Raw genomic sequence first — 27,316 nt, forward strand, 5'->3', positions numbered from 1 at the left:
CATTGAGTTGTATAGGGGCCTCACTAAGTTGCTGAGGCTGGCTTTAAACTTGTGATTCTCCTGCCTCAGACTCCCAAGTCACTGAAATTATAGGTGTGCACTACCATGCCTAGTTTATACCTAACAATTAATGAAAATTTCATATTCTACTTGCAAGACATTTATTTATAAATCTGCTTCAATGACTTTTCTATATATTGTCCAGAGTACTTAAGTTGAGAGCTTAGGGAAGAAATTATATTTTAGTTGTGCTAGGGCTGGGGATGTGGCTCAAGCGGTAGCGCGCTCGTCTGGCATGCGTGCGGCCCGGGTTCGATCCTCAGCACCACATACCAACAAAGATGTTGTGTCCAGCGAGAACTAAAAAATAAATATTAAAAAAAAAAAATTCTCTCTCTCTCCTCTCTCACTCTCTCTTTAAAAAAAAAAAAAAGTTGTTGTGCTAGGCCCTTAATAATAATGGCTTAATGTATTTGATATTAAATGCATTTTATCATAAAAATGAATGCAATAAGCTGCTAACATTTAGTAAGCTCTCCTGTTAATTAAGAACTTTACATATATATGCCCTCCATATAATATCCTGAAAGATAAGTACTAGTTCCACTTCACAAATGAGAAAAGGCTTGGAGAAGTTGAGTAAATTGCTCAAAAATCGCACAGCTCACAGAGTAATAGGAATTTAGTCCCAGACCTGCCTAAATCCATCCATTACACTGCAAGGCCTCCCATAAACATTGTTTCTTCTAAAAAATGGACCAAGAACTCACTTTTTGAGATAAAGTTATGTTTATGACTTGATTACAGTATACTAATAAGCCAAGAAAATATTCATTTCTAGCATTATGTTCTCAATAATGAGGTTCAGTAGAAAAATTAGACTTTGTATTTGACAAAATCTGATTACTTTATTATGTGTATTCCTTATGGGTCACAGAGGCCAAACCTCTTTATAATAAAAAAATATATATACACACATTACTATAAATATAAACAAGACTAGAAAACAAAAACACTCCCAAACCCTAGCTGGTGGTTTCCTAGTTATAACCATATAACTATAACTATAGTTATAACTAGTTATATTATAACTATATAGCTGATTTTTTACAGAGTTTTTACAAATTATGCATACATTTGTGAATATATACATACAATATTTTTGAAGTTTCTGATGGGATAAGCATTCAAGCATTCATGTACCCAGTTCTGTGTGTGTGTGTGTGGGGGGGTGGTTTCCTGGGTATTCAAACCAGGAGCAGTCTGTCTCTAAGCTACATCCCTAGCCCTTTTTAGAATTCATTAATTTAAAAAAAAACTCTAGTGTTTAAATTTTTTGCATTTTTTGGAACTGAACCCAGGCACACTTCACCACTGAGCTCCACCTCCAGCCCTTTTTATTTTTATTTTTTTTATTCTGAGGCAGGATCTTGCTAAATTGCCAATACTGGATTTGAACTTGTAATCCTCCTGCTTCAGCCTGCAGTGTCCCTGGCATTACAGTCTTGCACCACATGCACTCAGCTCATGCACCCAATTCTTTTGGAGGTATTCCCCAACATTTCAAATCCAATGTAAGATTAATAAAGGAAGCCGGTGGTGGCCGTGGCTCAAGCCTATAGTCTCAGCAGCTTGGGAGCCTGATGCAAGAGAATCCCAAGTTCAAAGCCAACTTCAGGAAGTTAGCAAGACCCTGTCTCAAAAAATAAAAAGGGCTTGAGATGTGACTCAATGGTAAAGCACCCCTGGGCTCAATCTCCAGGGGAAAAAAAAAAAGCACTTTTGAAGGTGAGTGCAAAAGGTGTGCAAAGACACCCAAGACTGTTGTCAGAAGAGGTTAGCTATCCCTTCCACGAGATAACCGAACCCCGCCACAGCTAACCAATTAACTATACATGTGGTTTCAGTGTCATGCCCGGACACATGCCAACACCACCAGACAAAACAACAACGCCACTCCCAAAGAAGGTAAGGAACGGTTTCATTTCAAACTGCACTGCTGGGAGTATCTCTTCCCCTTAGGTTCCAAAGGAGCACCCAGCCAGGATGCAAACCCTTGGAGACAGGCTATAAGTGATTCAGATTTTAAAAATTAGAAAAGTTTCCCGACTTTGGGCCCAGGAAACCAGCAAACCCGGGGTCTGCAGACCCTAACTAAACTCGGGCGGTCGTTAGCTGCGCAAGTGACCCGGCCTTCTTGCGCCTCAGTTTCCTCCACGGTGAAACAGGACTTGTAAGAGCACTTTACTGGGCTCAGATAACTGCCCCTTAAGAGTTCAGCAAGCCGCGGTCGGTACACGGCAGCCGGCAGGATGCAGAGCTAGGGCCACCAGGCTGGGGCCACGGGCGGGAAGCACCGGGCAACCACCGAGTTCCCAGAGCTGCCGCCGGACTCGGGCCGGACTCGGGCCGCGGCACGTCCCCACCCTCCAGAACCCCCCCCCCCCGCGCGCCGCCTCCCGGGGACACCCAGGGCCGGAGCGCGCGAGCCTGGGGCTGCGGCGCCGAGGAAGGGGAGGTCCCGGGAGCGGCCCCCTCCCTGGCCGGCCCCTCACCTTCCGGGAACTCGGGCACCGAGAGGTCCTGCTCCCAGCCGTCCACCTTCTGCAGATACTGGTAGACCAGGTCGTCCTTCTCCTGCTGGGTGACGGCGTCCAGCAGCGCGTACTCGAGCGAGGTCTGCGCGGGCAGCAGGCCCGAGAGGCTGCCGCCCCGCGATGCGGGCGCCGCCATGTTCCGCGGGCTCCGAGGCGGCCCGGCTCTCCCGCCCGGCCCCGGGCTTCAGAGCGGCGTCTCCGCCTCGGCCCCGCCAGCCCCACTGACAGCCAGGCCCGGCTTTTCTTTTTCAAGCATGCGTTTCAACGCCAAAGTCCAGAGAGCCGCAACTCCCGGGCTTGTAATTAGGCTGCAGTCGCAGCCCACCCCGCCCCTTCCAGGTCCCCTCGCCGCGGCCGAGTCTGGACATTGAGAGCGCCAGATTCAACAGGGGCAAAGCCTGGGGTGGGGGGGCTTCTTGCTCGCTAAGGGACCCCTCCCCAACCCTCCATTTCGGAAACGAATAGGTTTCAAAACAAAAAATAAAATAAATAAGTCCATAGAAGTTAAAAGGGCACTTAAAAATCTTCATTTAGAGTCCCACTTTTAGACTAGGATCAGCCGATTCGACACAGCTCTGTCAGCGAGAAGCAGTTCCCGCCAAGGACCAAAGGTAAAGGGATAGGAATGTCCTCGAGAGAGAAAGCTTTTTAAGTTGGGAATGACTGGCCAGTGGCTTTGACTTGTAACCAAAAGCTATTTTGTGGCTCTGGGAGTGCTGAAAGTGCGGGCGCGAATAGACTGCCAGCCGAGCGGGCCGTGGGGGCGCGGAGGGCTTCTGGCGCAGCTGCAGCTGCTCGCTGGGTGCCGTGGCAGGTGGGTGGCCCCGAGGGACTTCTGAAGGGGAGAGATTTGACGGCAGTATTGGAGCTGGCTGCGCTTAACGTGGGGAGAGTTAAGGCCGCACTTGCTTCCTCGCAACCTCCAGAGTCCAAAGAGGAGGGTGGGAGGCCTCTGGCCAGGACCTCCAGAGGAGGCTGGTGGAGAAAGGGTCGCCCCCACGGCGGGACTCTACAGAGCCTCTGTGGTCTGGAGCGCCCGAGTGTGACCTCAATGAAGCATCACTACCCATATTTACACTTTGTTCACTGTTCAAGGTTTGTACCTTGCTAAAGGAGGAGGATACTTACTGGACGGACCCAGCAAACTGCAGATGTTGAACGTCCCGGAGTCACGGATGAGGACACTAATCACACACTTACTTGATGACGGTGTGTCAAGTTTCACTAGTAAACTGAGGTAGCCAGTTAGTGTTTGGGACACTTGCTGAGCTCCTTGCCCAGAGACTGTACCTGAACTTGTGCTATTTGAACAATTGCCCACTTGAAAGAGAACTGACAGTAACTGCATATAAGTTCTACAAAGGATTGTTTTAGGATATTTTCGAACCTATACATTCCATTAGGGCTTAATTTTCAAAGTATTTCTATTTTTATGAATCAAGTTCTGGAAAGGACCAAAATACCAGAATGAAATAACAGCCGCAGGTGAAAACTTTACAGGTGCTACTCCTGTGGTGGGTATTCTGAGTTTTGTTGTGGTATTAATAGAACAGAAGGTGTTCTTGGGCACAAGGTTTGTAGCTTGCCAATGTGTTAGTTGCCAAAGCTTTAGGTTCCCATTGAGTTAGTAGATTTTTCATTACATTCAGTTTACTTCTCAGCAAAAAAAAAAAAAAAAAAAAAAATGTAACAAGTTTAAAAAACTTGTGACAAGAAATGGACTTGATTTACTAAAGATTAATGCTTCTTCAATGGTAAAATCATTTTGCCATGATAGAAGACATGTTTTCGGAAGAAGACATCTGGGAATACAAATCTAAAAGAAAACCAAAACTAGGACATCCAAATAATTGCTCTGAAAATATTCCAAAATCGGTTGAAAAAGCAACAGATGGGAAATGCCAGTCCAGACGAAAAGGAAACAAAAAGAGAAACAAAGAAGCTAAAGGAAGGGTGGACTGTGAAATGTGCTTTGGAGAAACCAGTTCCCAGACTCCTATATCTTCTAGTCAGAATTCAAGTTGTGGAGATGGTAGTCAACAGTCCCAAGACCAAGAGACCACTCCAGGAAGGCGCCAAAGAACTCAAAAGCTCAAGCAAGTGTCCCCAAAGCCGCGTCCAGTTCATGATGGGTACTGCCCGTACTGCCAGATGCCTTTTTCCTCATTGCTAGGCCAAACACCTAGATGGCATGTTTTTGAATGTTTGGATTCTCCACCATTGTCTGAAACAGGTAAGGTTACCAAAAGAGGCAAGAGTCTCTAAAAGGCCTATATGAAGTCAGATGTATGGTCTAAAAGGCCTGTATGAAGTCAGATGTGTCTGCACAGTGAAATGAGCAAGACAAGCAATAAACCAAAAGAAAGATGAGATACTATCTCAGGTGATGATATCATTGCAAAGAAAGTTACAACCCTGAAAACAGCTTTTTGTTTGTTTGTTTTGCTTGTGTGTGTTTGTATGTGTCTGTTTGGGGGGTCAGGGGGAGGTGAGGAAGGTAGGTAGTACTGGGCATTTAACCCAGGGAGCTCTACCACTGAACTATATATCCCCAGCCCTTTTTTATTATTATTTTGAGACACTGTCTCATTAAATTACCCAGACTGATCTCAAACTTTCAATTCTTCTGCTTCAGCCTCCCAAGTCACTGGGATTATAGGTGTGCACCACGACACCAAACCTAAATACAGTTTAAATGTATTTTGACTTTTTCATAAAGGTGTCTGAACATCTCAATTATTTTTCATAAATGTTAATTGAACCCTTACTGCACTAGGTACTTTCATTCTTTATACTTATTTGACTCACAATGAACATATAAGGTAGGTGATACTGAAATTTTACAGATAAGGGCTCTTAAAAGTTAAATATCTTGGCCAATTTATTATCTTTTTGGGAACTGTATAGAAAATACATCCTTGTTTCTAAATATGATTGTGTTGTAGTCATCAGGCTAGTGTATAGGAAGGAGTCTTAGTTGATTAAGATGTAATAACGAAAAATGTGTCAAATAACTGAAATAATGCTATGTGTTCGTTATCTTTAAACTTGAAGGTCATATTTAACATGTAGAAAATTCTACTTTAAATATCTGAAGAAGGAGTTGAATGACATATTTTAAGGTCATATTTTTTTTAAGAAAAGATTATTTGAAAAGCAATTTAAAAGAGTATTTGATTTTAAAATAATAAATTGATAAATAGTAACTTGCAACATGATGCTGAATTGTATCAGTATTTTTATGCTGATCTCTTTATTGTGCAGTTAACAATAGCTATCCTTGGAAATCCTCAAGTCCTTAAAGGAGGACTGGTGGTTTCCCACTGGTAGGTTACTTTGTAGTATTGATACTGTCAAAACTTACCCTGTAATACTTTTTTCTTCATTGAAATTTTCAGAGTGTCCTGATGGCCTTCTGTGTACCTCAACAATTCCTTCTCATTATAAGAGATACACTCACTTCCTGCTTGCTCAAAGTAGGGCTAGTACTGATCCATTTAGCAGCCCGTCACATGCGGCAGGTGGGAGTTTCAGTGAGACCCAGCCAGGCTTTTCTTGTAGCCTAGAGGAAAGATGGTCTCTGCATCAGAAACAAACTGAGAACTTAAAAAACATTTCAAATGATCCCTTGTTGATGACACAGTGTCTAAAAAAGTCTCAGCCTCCAACTGAAACCAATAAAAAGATTTCTTCTACAAATAGTCAGATCTCGAAGCAAGCTTTACATTTTACAGCATTTGTTAAGAATGACAAACTGGTAAGAGCTGGTTTGCCTTTTGCTGGGGCAGAATTAGACAGCCACAACAACTCACAACGCACACATTTGCCATTGCCAGAAAATGACTTTGGCAGCTGTGAAATCTCCTATTCTCCACTTCAGAGTGACGAAGAAACTTATGATATAGATGAAAAGCTGGATGATTCACAACAGGAACTATTTTTTTCTGAGAGTTCTAAAGATGGCAGCCTAGAAGAAGATGATAGTTCTACCAGTTTTAAAAACCTCCCTGGTCCCTTCCTGAAGGACCTGGAGGAGAGCTGCCCCAAAGTGAATAGCTTCTTAACCCAGCAGAAGAACACTAAAGAATTGTGTAAGTGCAGTGCTCTAAATTCTTCTCAACTTAGCTCCCAAACAGAGTGTAGTATTTTATATGATGATCCAGAATATGCTGATAGACGGTTTTTATTGTCTTCACCTGCATTAAGAGGGGAGCCTGCTGCTTCTAATTGTCATACCACTAAAGCAAAGCCTGGTGAGCCAGACTTTCACGCATCTCAACCAAATAAACAGAAACAGGTGATTGAAAACCCAACTGTACCACTACTTCAGAGTAAGATGTCAGAACCTTTTGGAAGCCAGGGAGGAGAGTGTCTTCCTTTGACCCAAAGTAAAATTAGACAACTATCAAGTGAGAACTTCTGTACTAGAAATGATGCTAACTCACCACATTTCTGCAGAAAGGTATTGGATGGTATGCTAGATGGTGGCATTACAGTTTTGAATACAGGAAAAAAATCAAGTACACCTACTACTGCTAAGTCTCCTTTGAAGATATTGCCCTCTGATCCTAAGTGCAATGAAAGAAATCCTTCTACCAAGGTAATGAAGCAGATGGATATAGGTGTGTATTTTGGACTACCACCGAAAAGAAAAGAAGAGGAATCACTGAGGGAAAGTGCAATAGATGGGATGAACTTAAATCCCATTGTAAGTCCTAATGGAAAGAGGTCCCGGCAGTACAAGAGGAAAGCAGAAAAATCTTTAAGTGATTTAGAATTTGATGCAAAGGACTTAAATGAGAGTCAACTTTCTGTGGAACTGCCTGCTGAAAGGTCACAGCGGCAAAGAAAAAGACATAAAAAGTCAAATTCACCACAGGAAGGAGTACGTGGGAAGAGGTCAGGCCACCTTATTAACAATACAGAATTGGGAACAACCAATTCCATTGAAGACAATACCTTCAAAAAATCGGCTCATGGAAGGCTGCAAAGAGGTTACATGAGATTTTCGGACTCAGCTAATGCAGGGGAATTAAGAAAAAAGACATGTCCCTTCTATAAGAAAATACCTGGTAAGTTGGAACATCAGTGCTCAATTTATCAAAGACCCTCAATTTTTTAACTTAACATTCATTTTCTTATGTGTGTGTATATATTTATGGAAACGACTTGTGTACTCTGTGTTTGCTTTTCATGATACTTCAAGAGTCTCTAATATAATTTTCTTTTTTTTCTCTTTTTGGTACTCGGAGTCAAACCCAGGGGTGCTTCATTATTGAGCCACTTCCCCAGGCCTTTTTATTTTCTGTTTTGTGATAGGATCTCACTAAGTCATTTAGGGCCTCACTAAGTTGTTGAGGCTAGCCCTGAACTTGTAATCCTCCTGCCTCAGCTTCCCTAGTTGCTGGAATTACAGGGTTGTGCCACTGCACCTGTTAGTTTCCTTTTTCTTATTTGCTTTTTATTGTTATTCCATTTAACTCAGCAAACTTTTTTTGAATATATTCTGCATACAAGTTACTATGCTAGTTAGGCAGATATTACAGATTATAGAAAGGCGAGTAGAAATTGAGGAAAGGCTCTAAGTAACTATCATGGATAAGAGGCAGTGTCTAAGCACTTGTGAGAAATATGAAGTCCTTCAAAGAAGAAAAATCCTACAGGTTGTACCTATCAAAATAAAAGCCAAACATTCTAAAACCATATTAGAACTTTCCCTGCCTTTTCATATTTTTGTAATTTTTTTCTACCTTCACAGATGAGTTCATAGAAAAATGTGTAGCAATTTTTTATTATGTGTGTATGTGGTACTAGGGATTGAACCCATGGGTTCTTTACCACTGATCCACATTCCCAGCCCTTTCTGTTTTTACTTTATTTTGAAACAGGGTCTCACTAAGGTTTTAAGGTGCATGGGGCCTCACTGAGTTGCCAAGGCTGACCTCAAATTTGGCATCCTCCTCCTGAGCCTCCTGAGTCTCTGGGATTACAGGCCTATACCACCACATCTAACTATGAATTTTATTATTGAAGAAATCCATAATTATTCTTAGAAGAATGTATAGTAAAGCAGCCAAAATATACTGGGTTTTAGAAGATTTCTGTTGAGGTGCTTTATTGATGTTTTGGAGCTATAATTTGTTCGATGTATTTGCTTTATTTTTAATCATTATTGCATTATTTAATACCTTTCTGGACTTTTAGTAAGCCAGGACGACTAAGCCACGTGTCAAAAGCCTCTAGAAGTGTGAAAGCTGCTTGTTTACTTGCTTGTCACCTGTCCTCACACATGGCTCTTCTTTTTTAAACACATTTGAAGACTGTATTCCTTGTTTCCCCTATGAGAAAACTTTTGAGGCATTTTTTTTCCATTCCAACCCCATAATGAAGTTCAGATTATGTCTGTACTTTTTTTTTTAATATCTTTACTTTGTTTGTTTTTGTTTTTATGTGGTGCCGAGGATCAAACCCAGTGCCTCACATGTTCGAGGCCAGTGCTTTGCCACTGAGCCACAACGCCAGCCCCATATAGTTTTTTGTTTTTGTTTTGTTTTTTTTTATATAGTGCTGTGGCTTTTAAAGGGCCACAAACTTTTGTAAGATTTGGGATTATTTGGGGCCTCAACCATTTTTGCCCCTTTAGAAGCATATCAATATCACCTGCTGAAAATTCACCTTTCAGAATTTCCAAAACATTCTCCTTTTGCTGTTTTGCAGAAGTAAAAGATTTCAGGTGCCCAGTAAATGTCGTAAAAGTATTAACAAAGAATTAATTGGTTTGTGATTGGTTTAAATTGTTTAAAAATTTATTTATTTGGTGGAGTTATACACACATGAAAGTCACTATACTGGAATATTTAGAAGAAACTTACAAGACTTATTCTCACCTTTTACTAAATTTATGCAGCATAAGTTTTTAAATAATTTATGATTAATAGGAAATGAGGTGTGAAAAGGATAGGTGTTCAGCATCTGTGGTCAGGTCAGGTGTCGCTGATATCCCCGTTGTTGGTTCACCCAGCCTGGTGGTGCTTTCCTTGCAGGAACCAGCTTCACAGTTGACGCCTTTCAGTACGGTGTGGTGGAAGGCTGCACAGCCTATTTTCTCACCCATTTCCATTCTGATCATTATGCCGGATTGTCTAAAAACTTCACATTTCCAGTCTACTGTAGTGAGGTAAGTTTTCGTATTCTAAGTTCCAACTTTATAAACTGCTGCAGATTTTTAAGCATTTTGGTTACAAGAGGATTAATTAAATGGTTAAGACCTATCATTGTAGTAGGAAAGATATAAAAAACAGGTTCCAAGGTTTTAAAAGTTTTAAAATGAAATGAGTTAAAATAAGCAGTTATAGTCCATTTTTGAAAAATGTGTTTTGTTACATGAGGAGAATAAACTATATGACATGTCGCGCTAAAAAAAAAAAAAAAAAGATTTCATTCAGTGAATGTTCTTTGAGTGCCTAAATAGGTATAAAAGGCAAAATACCTAACTTTAAAGAGCTTAAGCCTGCAGGGAATTTGTGTTGTAATACAAAAAAAAAAATGGAGTGCCTAGGACTAGGGAGAAGAGAACTGTGTCACAGGCCAAGGTTAGAGAATGACATTTCATGTGAAAGAGGTGCTTTGAACTAATTATTAAAAGGTGAAGACTTTAGTCCCTGTCGCAAGGGCTTTAGCTGGGATTTTATTTAGTCTTTATTTAGTCTTTATTTAGTCTTCACAGAATTTATTAAGTATCCTGTTTTTCTTAGTGAAGCTTGCTGAGGTTAAGTGGCATGCCCAGGTCACACAGCAAGTAATGGCAGAGCCCAAATTTAAATGAAGGTATGTCTGATCACAGAATGAGGCAGAGGAAAGAGAAGATAACTTTCCAATGAGAGAGGAGAATTTGTGTAAAGGCAGACACCTCAGAAGGTGTCTACCTATTCTAGACTGTGTCAAGGCAGTCTACCTATTCTAGATTCTTCAGAAAATTCAGAAAGTCTGGAACACACTATGGGGAACCTCAGGAGACAAGCCCATAGCAATGGCAGGGACCAGATAAGCGTTTTGTGCATGGTGCTGGGAATGATGGGCCTTTCACAAGTGAGGGAGGGCCGGTGTGGATGTTCAAGTAGAAAAGTGTCAGGTTGTTTTAGAAAGACCTTCCTGACATTGTGGAGGGTTTAAATGAATAAAAGTGTGAATTCGGGAGATTATTAAGATGTTGTAATTCTGAATTAGATATGAAACAAAATATGTAGTGTTTTGCTGTGTCAGAAGTAAGCGCATCCTGTTTTGTAGATAACTGGCAACTTGTTGAAGAGCAAGCTTCATGTGCAAGAACAATATGTCCATCCATTGCCGATGGACACTGAGTGTTTGGTGGATGGTGTCAGGGTTGTTCTACTTGATGCCAATCAGTGAGTATTACAGTCACCTTAATAATGGTTCATTTTTTAAAAAAATATTCACAAGGAAATCACATTGGCATGGGTATTTAAGACCTTTTCTGTTAGAACTGGAATGCCTGGTGCTTCTTAAAACTTCAGTAAAACATATTTCCACTTGTTAAAAAAATGTCCCCAATTACAGAATCAGAGAGTAAATATAGAGAAATCCTCTAAATGTTGCCTAACCTTATTTTAATTTAATGGTTTTTCTTTTCAGTGCTAGGAATTGAACCCAGGGCCTTGCACATGCCAGACAAGCACTCTGCCCTGAACTGTATTCCCAAATCACTATACTTGACATATGAGACTCCATCTTTTTTTTTTTTTTTAATACTTTCGCATGTTGGTCTTCAAAAGATAACCTTTTGACCAGGAGCAGCGGCCCATTCCTAAAATCCCAGCAACTGGGGAGACTGAAGCAGGAGGCCAGAGCAATTTAGGGAGACCCTAAGAAACTTAGCAAGACTCTGTCTCAAAATAAAAAATTCAGAGCTGAGGGTGTAACTTGGTGGTAAAGCACCCCTGGGTTCAATCCCCAGTACCAAATAAAATTAACAAATAAATAAATACCTTTTGTAATTGTCTTTAATATCATTTATGTAAACCAAGAGCTCACCCTCCATTTACATACTCGGGGATTAGTTGCACTACCATGCCCAGTATCCCCACTGCCACTTTTAAATTAAGAAATCCACCAGGCTTTAGATACTAAAGATGTAAACTGGACCTGGTACTGCACTCGTGTAATCCCACCTACTCCAAAAGCTGAAGCAGGAAGATTACAATTTGAGGTCAGCCTGGGCAACTACTTAACGACCCTATCTAAAAATAAGAAGTAAAGAGGCCTGGGATATAGCTCTCAGAGCGCTTGCCTAGTGTGTGTTGAGTCCCTGGGTTCCATCCCCAGTACTGGGGGAAAAAATGATTCAGATTTTTCTTTCTTGGAAATTATTTCAACTCCCCCAACCCCACCCCCACTTTTAAATGTCAAGTGCTAATGTTAGGGGTGGGGGCCTGGAAGCCACTAATCCTTGGGTGCCAGTTCTTGTGACTCCACTGGAAAGAATTTGAGTGAAACATACAGTAGGAAGCGAAGGTTTAATAGCGTGAGAAGCTGGGTAGTGTGCAGCATGGGGACTACACAGACTGCCTGGAGAGGGGCCGTGCGGTGCTCACAGAGTTGGGGTTTTTAAGGAAATTGTGTCCCTTATTCTTGCCTCAGTTTTCCTGTCCCCTTTAATTGGTTCATTACCCTTAGCAAACTTTCTCTGTCGGGGTCTTCATATTCTGACAGGGCAGTTGGGTGGTTGTGAAATGGTTTTTGGTGATAAGGAAGGGTTCTAGTAACTTGGTTGCAGGAGATGGTGGTGACATTTTCTGGAAACCGTGGTCCCTCTTTAGGAGTTCATTAACTGAGCTGAGGGGAGGAGGTCTTGACACACCAGATGACTCTTCTCTGATGTTCTTCTGTTTCAGTTAGGATCCCCAGGATTTTAAGTCATGATTCTCCCAAGGGATTATAATTCTCTACAGCTTGGGGAAGGTTGGGCATTCTAGCTCTCATTCCCAAATGCTGCTGGCTTAGATACGTTTTCCTGCTGTTCCTATTTTATGATTCCTGTTTTTCTTGGTGCATAGGCCTGATATGTGTCCTTCATTGTCCTTTCCCTCTGCCCACCTGTTCATGACTAACTAACCTACCTAACACTATCAGCACTCATGTTCCCATAATACATGACTCTGCTTCTTTTCACTTTTCGTAGAATGTTAGTTAGCTCCTGTTCTGTTGAGAGCAGAGAAGGTTAGGGAAAGAAGTAAGACTAAATCCAAGTTTCCTAAAATCCAGGCCAGTGTTATACTTGGGGTTGCTTTCCTTCAAGGTTTTGTCTGCTAGCTCTGCTGCTATTTCGTTTTTCAGTCATCATTTTAAGTTCTGAGTTTTTGAGCCAGCTTTATTGAGGTGTTCACCATAGATTACATAATTAGCATAACTATCTGATCAAGCTAGTATGGTGTAGCCTGTGCCTCAAGCATACAAATATTTGTCTTATCAGACAAAATATACCAGGGGCTTAGGGCTCATTCCCCAGGCCAATGACCAATCCTGAAGTTGGCCTTTCTTGGGAATGTGCAAGGTTTGAGCCTCTCCTGCCTGGGGAGTCAGGCCTTTCCTGCACACCTTTCTTTCTTCAACCTAAGTTTCCTTGAGTTCTGAGTGTTGCATTCCCTCTGAGCACAGTGTTTTGTCACTGTGGTCAGCTAATGGTTTGCTAACTTGTGAAGAAGGTACTCTCCCTTTAGGTGCGAGTCTGTTGTAATCTTCCCTAAGCATGTTTGTGTTCAGCTGCCCAGGTGCCACCATGATCCTTTTCTACCTTCCTAATGGTGCTGTTGTATTGCACACTGGAGACTTCAGAGCGGATCCCAGCATGGAGCGGTCTCTTCTTGCAGGCCAGAAAATCCACACGCTGTACCTAGACACCACGTAAGAGAGGCGTTCATTGAGTGCTTCCTTTTCCTGCTGATAGCATTTATTCTGTATTTTATGAATTTGCTTGGTAATTAAAATGATGGCTTAATGATGATTATTATTTTAAAGTATTAGCAGAGGAATGCTGTTTGGAAAATATACACTTGAAAAAGAGCATATTTGGGACTACATGTCTTAATTGATGATAGCTAATTTTTTTCATAGTTCCTTTAACAAAATTTTTTTTTTTTTGTACTGAAGATTTAATCCAGGGTTGCTTTACCACTGCACTACATCGCAACCCTTTGTATTTTTTTTTATTTTGAGACATGGTCTTGCTATCTTGCTGGGGCTGGCCTCAAACTTGAGATCCTCCTACTCTGTCTTCCAATTCGCTGGGATTACAGGCATGTGCCACCACACCTGGCTATTTTTGAGTATGTTTATGGGACACCCTGTTACTGAAAGGAGGAAGAAAAACTGAAGAAAAATACCCTTATAGATTATTCTTCCAAAGTGTCTGTTAACATATCAGATAAAAACAGGAAAATTATGCCAAATTGCCATTCTGTTTCTGAGTATTGAAAATTGCTTATAAAGGTAACTTATAAGTGATAGTTTTGAATTTAAACATAGTAGTATAAATCATTACATTTTAATTATATATGTAATCTATAGATCAAGGTATAATTGACAGATAAAAGTACTATATATTTCTGGTATGTAGTGTGATATTATGTACTATAATACCTCATCAATTTCAATCTGTTGGAAGAAGTTTAAATGGGATATTTTAATAAAAAATGGCCCTTCCACATCCAGTTTTCTTACAGTAACTGATTTTTTCCATTCTTTTATGTCTACTTTAAGTAGTAGATAAATTAAGAAAATAAGTGAAAGCCAGGCATGGCAGTTCATACCTATAATCCTAGCAGTTTGGGAGGCTGAGGCAGGAAGATCACAAGTTCAAGACCAGCCTCAGGAATTTAGCCAGACCCTGGGGGTTGGGATATAACTCAGTGGTAAAAAACCAATAGGTTAAATCCTCAGTACCCCAAAAAGAAAGAAACGAAAAGAAGTTAAAAAACATTGTTACATAGTTCTAAAGAAAATTGTGTATTTTGTCATGAATGTTGATAGGAGAAAGAACTGAATTTTTCCCTCTTTTCTGGTGATTGACTAGCAAAAGTGATTTTGAAAATTGGGGAAAATGTATTTATTGGGTATTTGTAATTTATTACATTTTAGTGAAATAGTGCTTACCTTTCATCTCAAAATATGTATAGATAGTATTTTAAAATTAATCTTTCACTGGGTGTTAGTCTGTTTAGGCCCAACTGGATATTTTGTGTTCCTTTAATTCTCTATATATTTCTGTATGTGCAAGAAGAGATAGTATCAACCAAGAAACTATGAATTGATCTAAACATTAAATTCATGTTTAATTTCATTATTTTAAATTATTTAATCCACATATAATCCCTATCAGTAGTATTTTCTTTGATAGTATTTGAGTTGGAAAGAAAAGATTCTGAGATACATAATTGATAACTAAAATAGGGGACTGGCTGGAAATATTCTTAGAAGGAAAAAAGTCTTGAGAAAGGCAATTTCTTTGAAGTTGATAAAAAAAATGTACTTGAGCACATGCCTATAATCCCAGAAACTTGGGGGGCTGAGGGGAAGGATCACAAGTTTGAGGCCAGCCTTGGCTTTAGTGGGACCTTATCTCAAAACAGGAAAAATAAAATAAAGGGAGTGGTAAAGCACTCTTAAGTTCAATTCCCGTTACTAGGGGGCGGGGGGAACAAAAAAAAAGGGAAAAAATCCTTAAAAAGAAATGAAAACTCACAATCCCCATCATAAATTAGCCATAACTTGTGGCAAATAACTTTAACTCCAGGAAGTGACCTAACCATTGTGGTTTTAATATATTATACTGTTGTCATATGTGATTTGCTGCAGCTTATCTCCTAAAATAGCATCTATGTTAAGACGATAGCTTTCTTCTGCTCTTTTAATAAGTACCATATTTCCATATTAAGCTATTGCAGCCCAGAGTACACCTTTCCATCTCAGCAAGAAGTTATCCAGTTTGCCATCAACACCGCCTTTGAGGCTGTAACTCTAAACCCCCGTACTCTGGTTGTCTGTGGCACTTACAGTATCGGAAAAGAGAAAGTCTTTCTAGGTGGGTGGTAGCTGTATCTAATTTACATTAACGTATTATAAGCACCAGATTCTTTTTGCATAAAGCCCTGTCAGTGTCTACTCCTGCATTTGTACATATTTTCTGATATTATTCCATATTATCTTTGAAGTTGAAGAAAGATTCATAATATTTGATACATTTAAACTTTGAAAGGCTTAACTTTATTGAAATATTTGATGAATATGCTTATCTTAGTACTTATAAGATATTTATAAACAAGTGCCCATGTGACATTATTATTTTCATTAACTTTGAAGGATGAGTAATGCATAGTTATATCATCCTTCGAGGATACCTGCTAGTTAACTTTTGTTGCTTTATCTATGTATATATTACACTAGTTTGTCTAGGAGATATTGTTCTATTTTTATGGGGTACTTCGATTTCTTCTTTAGTGTGATCACATTATCTCAGTCATTAAGATATGAAGTGTTAGCCTAGCATGGTGGTGCACGCCTGAAATCCCAGTAACTCCGGAGGCTGAGGCAGGAGGATTGCAAGTTTCAGGCCAGCCTCAGCAACTTAGTGAGGCTCTGTCTCAAAATAAAAAATAAAAAGGACTGGGGATGTAGCTTAGTGGTAGAGCATCCCAACCCCCAGTACCAAAAATAAAATAAAAAGTAAGTTCTTTGGCATTATCACAATTTATTTCACACAGATAAACAATTAAATGATTCAGCCACTTAGAGATATAGTAAATGTACAAATGTTTTGAATTTGTTTTTGATAAATTCTTATTTTAAAATGTGATTAAATGACAATTTTATGATTTTTCCATATGCTGTAATGTTTCTGTCTTTAACCTTTTGTTTTGCCTGTAGCTGTTGCTGATGTTTTAGGTTCAAAGGTGGGCATGTCCCGAGAAAAGTTTCAAACATTGCGGTGCCTCAATATGCCTGACATTAATCCCCTCATCACCACAGACATGTGGAGTTCATTGGTCCACCTTCTCCCAATGATGCAAATTAATTTTAAGGTAAGGACTCAAGAGAAATGTTTTTTAGGGTGAACCAGAAAAAGATCTAATGATCATAAACTAAAATCCCATTTTACTTGCATATAAACTTCAAGAAATTCAGGTATAATGAAATCACCTATTTTAAAATTTGCCTTAGAAAGTCTTTCAAGGGAATTCTAAATGTTTTTAGTTCTTCTGAATATGTAACTCTAAAAAGTAGTTTGTGTGCCAGGTGTTTAGAAAATAAAGAACTGTCATACAGGAAGGAACAGAAATAGAAAAGTATGCATGTGTGTTCATTGAATCCTCCATGTCAAGATCACTTTCCAGTTCTTTCTGGGTGGATGGTGGAAGTGAGGGGAGAATTCTGAGTTCTTACTTCAGGTCTGTTCTGTTCTGATCCAATATTAATATTAAACCTCTGTAACATTGGTGTGTGTTGAAAATTTATTTATTGAGGATTAGATCAAAAAGTGGAAGTTCCTGAGAGAAAGTTCTAACATTAGTTCTTGGTTATAAACTGAGACACATATGACACAGCCTTACCGTGATTTGGGGGCTTGTCTGTCAGGTTTGTTTACATAAAGAGGTTTATTCCATATATTTACATTTTGATACTTGTCAATGGAATATTTCGAAAAATACTGAATATTTTGTATTAAACACAATTCAGAACATACCACACAAAGAAATATGTTTTTACTTTTGCTCTAATATTTGTAAAATAACTTTTTTGGAACTTTTTGAAATGGGATGCTAATTACTATTGCTATCTCTGTTTTGTAAATAATACGTTGTGTAAAGAAAATGAATGTTAATTCTTTATTAGGGAAATTCTTTCTGGTCTAACCACTCCTTTTTTCTGTGAGACTAAGGTGAACTATTTATGGCCTATTTTCATGAGTATGTGTAATCCATAAAAATTTTAGGCATGCCTGGCATTTGGCCTAGCACATCTGTAATCCCAGGGACTTGGGAAGCTGAGGCAAGAGGATTGCAAATTTGAGGCCAGCCTCAGAAATTTAAATGAGGCCCTAAGCAAATTTAGCAAGACACTGTCTCAAAAGTAAAACAATTTTTTTAAAAAAAGGGCTGGGGATGTGATTCAATGATAAAGAGCCACTAGGTGAAATCCCTGGTACAACCCCCACCCAAAAAAACCTAACAATTCAGGCACAATCAAGCCAGAGTATTGTCCATTATTTCTCCCTTACCCCAGTACTGGGGATTATACCCTGGGGTGCTCTACCAGGGTGTTCTTCACTGAGCTGTATCCCTATTCCTTTTAATTTTTTAAAAATTTTTTAATTTGTCTTGCTAAATTCCCCACGCTGGCTGGAGACTTGAGATCTTCTTTCATAGTCTACCTTGTCACTGAAATTACAGGCATGTGCCACTGTGCCTGGCTTGTCCATTGTCCATTGATGGTTTTGTTTTTGTTTTTGTTTTTTGGTACTGAGGATTAAACCCAGGGGTGCCCACTGAGCTATTTCCCCAGTACTTTTTATTTTCTATTTTGAGACAGAATCTCACTGAGTTGCTGAATGTCTTGCTAAATTGCCGAGACTTTTCTCAAATTTGGGATCCTCCTGCATCAGGTTCCACAGTTGCTGGGATTACAGGCGTGCACCACTTGGCCTGGCACCTGATGTTTAAGCGAGACTTGCAGACATATTTTAAATGTGGGAGGCAATTAGTATGGAGACTAATGAGATGTCATCAGTCATAAGGATGTCCAGTAATATCCTGAAAAGGGTATAGCATATTTTAATCATTTTACTTTATAGTTTTATTTCCAAATTTGTTTTTATTTTATAGTTTTTTTAATTTTAAATTTATTTATTCTAATTTGTTATACATGATAGCAGAATGCATTTTAATTCATAGAGCACAATTTTTCATGTCTGGTTGTACACAAAGTAGAGTCACACGATTCGTGTCTTCATACATGTACTTAGGGTAACGATGTCCATCTCATTCATCCATCTTTCCTATTCCCCTTCCCCTTCCCTTCTTGCTCCTTCCCCTTTGCCCTATCTAAAGTTCCCCATTCCTCCCTTGCTCCTCACCCACAATCCCCATTATGGGTCAGCATCCTCATAGAAAACATTCACCATTTGGTTTTTGGGGATTGGCTTACTGCACTTAGCTTAATATTTGCCAACTCCATCCATTTACCTGCAAATTCCATGATTTTATTCTCTTTTAATGCTGAGTAATATTCCATTGTGTGTATATACCACAGTTTCTTTATCCCTTCATCTACTGAAGGGCATCTGGGTTGGTTCCACAGTTTAGCTATTGTGAATTGTGCTGCTATATACATTGGCTGCATCACTGCTGTAGGCTGTTTTTAAGACCTTTGGGTATAAACCAAGGAGTGGGATAGCTGGGTCAAATGGTGGTTTCATACAGAGTTTTCCAAGGAATCTCCATACTGCTTGCCAGATTGGTTGCACCAGTTGGCAGTCCCACCAGCAATGTACGATATCCCTTATCCCCCCACATCCTTGCCAACACTTATTGTTCTTTGTATTCTTAATAGCTGCCATTCTGACTGGAATGAGATGAAATCTTAGAGTAGTTTTGATTTGCATTTCTCAATTGCTAGAGATATTGAATGTTTTTTCATATATTGGTGATTAATTGTATATGATCTTCTGAGAAGTGTCTATTCAGTTCCTTGGCCCATTTACTGGTTGGGTTTTTAGTTTTTTTGGTGTTAAGTTTTTTAGTTCTTTATATCCCTAGAGATTAGTGCTCTATCTGATGTGCATGTGGTAAAAATTTGCTCCCATTCTGTAGGCTCTCTTCACCTCACTGATTGTTTTTTTTTGCTGAGAAGAAGCTTTTCAGTTTGAATCCATCCCATTTATTGGTTCTTGATTTTGTTTCTTATGCTATAGGAGTCTTATTAAGGAAGCTGGGGCCTAATCTGACATGATGAAGATTTGGGCCTACTTTTCCTTCTATTAGGCTCAGGGTCTCTGTGGTTAGCCATCAGGAAACTGCAAAGCGTTACCAGACCAAGACACCACTTGACATCCACTAGGAGAGCTGTAATAAAAGTGATGGTAACAATTGATGAGGATACATGGGATTGGAACCTGGGTCTTTGTTGGTGGAATTTGAACTGGTGTAGCTATTTTGGGAAACAGTTTGGTAATTCCTTAAACCATATCATGTGGGGTGGCCATGGGACCCAGCCATTTCATCCTATATGCCCAAGAGAATTGAAACACACGTCTGCACAAAACTCCAATGGAAATGTTTATAGCAACATTACACATAGTAGCCCCAAAGTCAAAACAATCCAAATGCCCATCAAATAGTGAATGTTAAAATGAAATGCGATCTATGAATAGATCTATTCATAAAACAGATTATTATTCACCTGTAAATAGGAATGAAGTACTAATGCATCTGTAATATGATTGAACCTTGAGAACACTATGCCAGACAAAAGAAGCCGGACACTGAAGGCTACTTATTGTATGATCCACTTACATGAATTGTCCAGAACATTAAATCCGCAGAGACAGAAAGTGGGTTAATGGTTCCCAGGGCTTGAGGGAGAGGAAATGGAGAATGACTGCTAGTGCTCAAGGCTTCTGTTCCAGAAGGGGATAGTGGTGATGGTTGCCCAGCTTTGTGAAAATACTAGAAACTGCTGAATTGAACTCTTAAAGTGTGGGGCATTTATCTGCCTCGAAGCCAAGGGGGGTTAAGAAAAGAATGAGGGTCAAGGAAATGAAGACAGGAAATACAGAACATGTGCCCAGAAAAGGATTTGTTTGTTTATTAGAAACAAGGGTTTTTATATTGTGAGTCACAGGGAGAAATGGAAGATAACTGAGGAAGGCAGTTATTGATGAAGTAGGGTTTCTGAGTGGGATTTGGAACACAGGTAGATTCACCAGCCCACGGCTTTACAGGCTATTTTCTGATATATGTGGCCTTCTTTTAGACAGCTTGTATTTACGAGTCCAAACTGAAACAAGAATTAAATCTTCAAGCAGCTACAAACTCAAGAATTTTTATGTAAGAATTCAAACTGGTTTTAAGGATTCAGAAATGTTCATTAAATCTATATTTTAAATACTCATTGTCTGTATTTTGCCACTTCTAAGAACTTATGCTAAAAAAGGAGTCCTTTGTGACAAGATTCCTCTGTGAAGCTCCCTGATGATGGGAGTTAGAGAAAGCTAAGGGCTGAGGATTTCCATTAAACCAGACCCAGAGGGCGGGGCTTAACAGATCCTCTACCTTGGAGCCTGTCGGCCTCCAGAAGCTGCTGTCTGTATCCTCTCTGCTCCTCCCTGATCTACCTGGCATAATCCTGGAGCAGATGATTCCTCCACTAAAGTGTCCTGGTATTGATGATATTTCTTGAAGATTTCTTTGCTTCAAAACACAGATGTAGCAGAAGCTGTTGGTTATAATGGTGTTATATTTTAGTTAGTAATTAGATAATTTTTTTAATCAGCCAAAATAATTTTATTGCATCAGAGGTAATGACTTTTTATGAAAAGATAAGCCTAATACAGTTTTCTGGGTATCCATGGCCTTCCTAAAACCCTCTGAAAAGCTATAAAAAGTAATCCCTGGGTCCTATTTATGCTATATGGTTGATTACCACTGCTGATTTAAACCTGATTGGCCAAACGTGGTAAAACATTTAAAAACAATGATGCTATAGATGATTGACTCCATACTGAAAAATAGTTCTAGTGACATTGCCAAAAGGACTTTTCTCACAAATTGGTTCAATAAGCAGAAATGGTCATAGAACAGAGATTTTGTGTCAACTAAACTGTTTATAATAAATTTCCTCACGAGAGTTGTTCTGAAATCATGGTAAATGGACAACTGGTAACTGTTGACGGTCTCTTCTGAAGGTTGGCTTGTATAACATCTTAAGTTTATGTTTGTGGCACTAGACTGCACCACATGGTGTTTTTGTGGTCACTGATTTGTTTCATAAAAAGCAGAAATTAGTTCTCTTTTTAAATTGTCCTGGGTGTTTTGAAGTAACAAATAGGAATGGTTGGGTTGATGACATAGATTGAAAATTGAACTCTGAGCTAATGGCATTTCATGTATAATTACACTAAAACCCAGTTTCCTGTCTTGTTTCTCAGTGAAGGCAAGGGAGGGAGAAGACACTGGATTAGCTCAGGCTTAGACACCAAGGCAGCAGCTTGAAACTTTGCAGAGAATATTATAATGGAAGCTTATTTGTACATCCATCCATGCAAATTTCTTTCTTTCTTTCTTTCTTTTTTTCTTTCTTTTTTTTGATGTTCCTAGTAGTTGGTTAGAAATAGGACTGTTTTGTGGTAGATGCTCTTGTATTGACCTCAAATTAATAAACAGGTAATTGATACAAAAGAAAAATCCAAGGATTTTCATTTCATCGGTGAAGTGTATTTTATTATTAATCCATTCTAATGAATTATTGAATAATTGAAACTGGATGTTATTCTGGGCTGGGGATATAGTTCCATTGGTAGAGTGCTTGCCTCATATGCTGGGTTCAATCCCCAACCCCACCAAAAAAAAAAAAAAAAAAACCACAAACTGAAACTGGGTATTATTCTTAAAATTAAAAGTATTAAGATTTTTTTAAAAAAATCTCTCATTCCACTATTATCCTTAGTTGGATTTCTCTTAGCTCTCAAAGATTGAAGTTTGGTTATCAATTTTCTAAGAGTTTTATCAAATATCATTTATTGTGACTTTGGTTTGGAGTTCCATTCAAGATATAGTTTTTACAATACTAGGGATTGAACCCAGAGACCCTCTGCCACTGAGCCACACTTCTAGTTTTTTGTGTTTTGTTTTTTTGAGACAGGCTCTCCTTAAATTGCCCATGCTGGCCTCGAACTTGTGAATTTCCTACCTCACCCTCCCAAGTAACTGAGATTATGCATGTGTATGAGCATGGTAATGCCCAGCTCTATTCAAGATTTATAAAAGGAGCATTTTACTTCCAATTATAGTGGCATAAAGAGTTTGAAATTTAATCTAGTTCATGTTTAAATGGTAGAAAGGTATGAACACCTGAGAATAATGCTAATGTGATCTTTAAAATATATATATCTGGAGGCTGGGGTTGTCACTTAGTGGTAGAAGGCTTGTCTGGCATGCATGGGGCACTGGGTTTGATTCTTGGCATCATACATAAGTAAAAAATATTGTATCCACCTAAAATATATATCTGTTAGAAGTATAATGTCGCCATCCTTACAGAATTCTGTCAATCCTCTGTCAGTTTATGTGTATGGAGTCGTGTGGGCACTGATGTTTACCACTAGTGATGTTAGAGTCTCTTGCAGTAGGATTTGGAGAGAGGTGTTTCTTTGCTTTTTTTTTTTTTTTTTAACTATCTGAGTTGTAATTTGCTTACATTTAATTACTTGGTGTTTCAAGTTGTTTCCTCATATTTTTTAACAGTACCTGAACTTGTTTAGATAAGCAAAGAAGAGCTGATAATCTATTCAAAGATTCCATTTTTTTAGAAACATGGCTGAAAGGTCGTTGCAAGCCAGTCTTAGCAACTAAAAGCTTCTCGTGACCATGCCAATGTGACATCTGTAATCATCCTGCTTAATTCCACATGACCCATCTCCATTGACTGCTGAGTCAACGTGCTGTTTTTGTTTTTTTAAAAAACAGGGTTTGCAGAATCATTTGAAGAAGTATGATGGGAAATATGATCGGATTTTGGCTTTTCGACCCACGGGATGGACGCACTCTAGCAAGTTCTCCAGCATAGCAGATATTACTCCTCAGACAAAGGGAAACATTTCAATATATGGTATATTATTAAATTTTCTCACATTTAATGTTTGTAATCATTTGCATTTCTTAAAATCAACATCCCAAAGCCAAAACAAAACCAAGCACAAAATAATTTAACAATTCCTGAGGGTTATTTTTTGTTTATTTGCTTGTTTTGGGAGGGTATACTAGGGCTAAGAGGAGTTTTCCCATTGAGCTACATCTGCAGTCCTATTTGTTGTTTAATTTTTTATTTTGAGACAAGGTCTTACTAAGGTTGTGAGTCTGATCTTTAACATGAACTTGCAGCCCTCCTGCCTCAGCCTCTCCTGGGATAACAGGCATGGATCACTGCACCCAGCAATAATTCAGGAGTTTTAAATCTCTCTATAACTCTAAACCTCTGTCTAGTCCATTGTACACTGATACAGAGGAGCTCAACCAATAGATAGGTATTGACAGATTATTTCCTTTGTGTGATCAATGATATTTAGAGGAAATTGCAGAACTACTGAAAGGAGGAACTCAGTGTCTATGAATGGAAGTCTAGATTATGCATGAGATTGTGAGCAGGAGGAGAATGGCTTGGATGTGGTGACAGCAGGAGGGACAGACTTGACTTTGGTGTTCTCCTCTCCTGGAGGGAGCTCACCCTTGCCCGCAGAGCTGGCTTAGTTCCATGGATGAGCCTCTGAAGACTCTAGCTGACTCAAAACAGGTCCTCCAACCCTTCTTTCTGGTATTTGATCTTTAATAAAGGAGATAAAGGGATTTTGAGGGTTTCATCTTTTTCTAATTGTTTATGTATGTAAAACTTGGGACTAGAACCTGCTTACTTGTTCTAGAAGTCAAATCTCCTGCCTGCCATTCTTCCCATTTGACTTATATTTCTTCAAGATTTTCCTGAAATCTTTAGCTGAGTGAAGTGTTTTAAATAAATAAATAAAAATAAGAAAATCCCAATTAAATGGGACTCTCTAGAAATGGATATTATTAAGTATATGTATGCATAGAAAAGTAATGAGTTTTTCAATGTTCTAAGTTTTATATTATTTTTAATTTTTTAATCTTTATTTTCTATAAAAATACCAAATTTTCTTATGAGAACTAACGCACCAAGGAATTTGGACAAGAATGCTCAGGATTACTTTTCTGTTTTATTTTGCACTCGAGAGCTTGTTTGGTTTTTATTTATTTAACTTTCCTCTGTACATATATGAATATACCACAGTGAATTTCACCATCGTGTACATCCATAAGAAATTAATTTAAAAAATAACTATGGGTAAATAGAAGAAAGATCAGTAGGGGGAAGAGGGAGATAGTGGGAGAGGAGGAAAGGGGAAGGAGAGCACTTTATTATTAGTTTGATATTTAGTAGGTAATGTCTTCACATTGGTCTTTTCAGGAATTCCTTACAGTGAACACAGCAGCTACCTAGAGATGAAGCGTTTTGTCCAGTGGCTGAAACCGCAGAAAATTATACCTACCGTAAATGTTGGCACCTTGAAATCTCGGCACACAATGGAGAAATATTTTAAAGAGTGGAAATTGGAAGCTGGATATTGATGATACCACCACAGAGGATTCAGCAGTAGTTAAGTTCCTTGGGTGTAGTTAGTAGTTAAATGGTATGAAATACATTTTATGTGAACTGCCCCATGAAGATCACATAATTTATTTTCTCATTTATATTTGAATAAGATATTCATGGTGCTGAATGCCTCTCAGAATCATCAAAAGTAGCTGGGTACAGTGATACATTCCTGTAATCCCAGTGACTTGGGAGGATCAGGAGTTTGAGGCCAGCCTCAGCAACTTAGCAAGGTCCTGAGCAATTCAGGAGACCCTGCCTCAAAAATGGCTGGGATGTAGCTTAGTGGTCAAGCATCCCTGGGTTCAATCCCTGGAACCAAAAAAAAAAATTCATCAAAAATAACTGAATATTCTCAATTCCTTGCCTCTTCTTCCTTGGAGGCATTTATATTTCACTTTATGGTTTAGGGGAGAAAACAAAGGCAGTTTTGGTGAGCAAAAGAATTCATAGTGATGGAAAAACTATACCGAAAGTATTATATACAAGTAATTATGTATCTTTGAAATTATGAAATAAAATTTTTATATGATATATATTCTTAAATAAAAATTACTATAAAATTTGATAGAGTGTCTTTTGGTGGGTTTTGTCATTGTTTTGTTTCCTTTTTCATAGACTTTTTTTTTTTTAAGAACAATTTTAGGCACAGAGAAAGATTGAGCAGAAAGTTCAGGGTTCCATACCCCCATACCCCCATGTCCTCTCCCATTAAGAGCAATCCCCCACCAAGAACGTACATGTATGAGAGTTAATGGACTTATATTGACATATCAGAAACACCTTGGTCCACAGTTTAACTAGGGCTCACTGTTAAACTGTGGGTCTTGACAAACCTACGAGAGCACATCTTTTATTACCGTATCATACAGAACTGTTAGTGTTAGAAATTCTCTGCACTCTTCCTGTTCATCCCTTTCTCCCTCGTATGCCCTGAGAGTTACTCATCATTCCACTGTCTCCACAGATTCGCCTTTTCCGACACATCCTACAGTTGCAGTTTTATACCATGTGCTTTTTCAGACTGGCTTTTTTCACTTAGCAGATAGTGGAAGAGGGAAGGGGAAGGAGAGCACTTTTTTATTAGTTTGATATTTAGTAGACCATGTCTTTACATTAGTCATTCAGGAATTCCTTACAGTGAACACAGAAGCTACAATTAGAAGAAGATGATAGGTCTGTTGCTCAGTGGCAGAGCACTTGCCTAGCATGTGTGAGGCACTGAGTTCGATTCTCAGCACCACATATAAATAAATAAATAAAGGTCCATTGAAAACTAAAAAAAATAAATTGAAATAAAGGGATTTTGAGGGTTTCATCTTTTTTTCCTTTATCTCCTTTATTAAAGATCAAGTACCAAAGAGAAGGGTTGGAAGGCCTGTTTTGAGTCAACTAGAGTCTTCAGAGGCTGAAGGTTAAGCCGCTGGTCTGGTGTCCTGTCTTTTCCTGCCTGGATAGCTTCCCCCGACCCCTTAATGCTGAATTCTATTGCAGTGTCTGGATGCACCACAATCTGCCAATCCCCTCACCTGTGGAAGCACATCTTATGAATAGAGCTGCTATTAACATCTGTATGCAGGTCTTTATGGGTAGTGGGTACAAAAATTTTGAACACCTTTGGGTAAATATAAAAAATTGAAATTGCTGGGTCACATGGTAAGAGTATGTTTAGTTTTATAATAAACTGCCAAATTGTCTTCCAAAATTGTTATCCCATTTTGTATTCCCACCAGCAAAGAGTAGATGAGGTTCCTATTGCTCCTCGACCCCACCAGCATTTGGTGGTGTCAGCAGTCTAGATTTTGGTCATTGTACATAGTGGTTTCTCATTGTTGTTGGTTTTTTTTTTTTGTTTTGTTTTTTAAAGAGAGAGTGAGAGAGGAGAGAGAGAGAGACAATTTTTTAATATTTATTTTTTAGTTCTCGGCGGACACAACATCTTTGTTGGTATGTGGTGCAGAGGATCGAACCCGGGCCGCACGCATGCCAGGCAAGCGCGCTACCACTTGAGCCACATCCCCAGCCCTCATTGTTGTTTTAATTTACATTTTCCTAATGCCAAATTGTGTGGAACATTTTTTTCATATGGTTGTTTCTTATCTGTATTATTCTTTGTTGAAGAACTTGTTGAGTCTTTTGCTCAATTTTTAAATTGTTAGTTTTCTTATTGCTGAGTTTTAGAGTTTTTTGTATATGTATGTATGTATAAAAAAACAGTGTGGAGGGGTGTTACTGTGGTTTGAACCCAGTGCTGCTTTGCCACCAAG

The 27,316-nt window shown here is 39.0% G+C and overlaps 2 protein-coding genes across 6 annotated transcripts in view; one reads left to right on the forward strand and one right to left on the reverse strand.

The window, feature by feature from the left end:
• Positions 1 to 2,733, reverse strand: part of Nhlrc2 (NHL repeat containing 2) — a 58,107-nt gene extending 55,374 nt beyond the window's left edge. For both annotated transcript variants that reach the window (XM_013356548.4, XM_005320689.5), the window contains exon 1: positions 2,556 to 2,733. In XM_013356548.4, coding sequence (XP_013212002.2) covers positions 2,556 to 2,733 — 178 coding nt within the window. The remainder of the gene's footprint in view (positions 1 to 2,555) is intronic.
• Dclre1a (DNA cross-link repair 1A) lies at positions 1,950 to 25,617 on the forward strand. 4 transcript variants are annotated; one of them, XM_040273398.2, is made up of 10 exons: positions 1,950 to 1,968; positions 3,693 to 4,830; positions 5,996 to 7,669; positions 9,641 to 9,774; positions 10,884 to 11,002; positions 13,377 to 13,517; positions 15,548 to 15,693; positions 16,536 to 16,690; positions 23,351 to 23,492; positions 24,864 to 25,617. In XM_040273398.2, exons 2-10 carry the CDS (start codon positions 4,368 to 4,370, stop codon positions 25,022 to 25,024), a joined length of 3,135 nt encoding a protein of 1,044 aa, XP_040129332.2. In that variant the 5' UTR covers positions 1,950 to 1,968; positions 3,693 to 4,367; the 3' UTR covers positions 25,025 to 25,617. The 4 variants fall into 4 exon arrangements, with proteins under 4 accessions (XP_040129332.2, XP_005320745.2, XP_021579007.2 ...); XM_005320688.5 differs by lacking the exon at positions 1,950 to 1,968 and adding an exon at positions 3,072 to 3,208; XM_021723332.3 differs by lacking the exon at positions 1,950 to 1,968 and adding an exon at positions 3,327 to 3,411.
• The last annotated feature ends 1,699 nt before the right edge of the window (positions 25,618 to 27,316 follow it).

Source organism: Ictidomys tridecemlineatus, chromosome 1 (assembly GCF_052094955.1).
Source record: "Ictidomys tridecemlineatus isolate mIctTri1 chromosome 1, mIctTri1.hap1, whole genome shotgun sequence".
Lineage (NCBI taxonomy): Eukaryota > Metazoa > Chordata > Mammalia > Rodentia > Sciuridae > Ictidomys > Ictidomys tridecemlineatus.

Coding starts and splice junctions, on each gene's coding strand:
- Dclre1a (XM_040273398.2), top strand. CDS start 4,368: ATGATAGAAGACATGTTTTCGGAAGAAGACATCTGGGAATACAAATCT. Junction 7,670..9,640: donor CTTCTATAAGAAAATACCTG/GTAAGTTGGAAC, acceptor CTTTCCTTGCAG/GAACCAGCTTCACAGTTGAC. Junction 13,518..15,547: donor ACGCTGTACCTAGACACCAC/GTAAGAGAGGCG, acceptor TTCCATATTAAG/CTATTGCAGCCCAGAGTACA.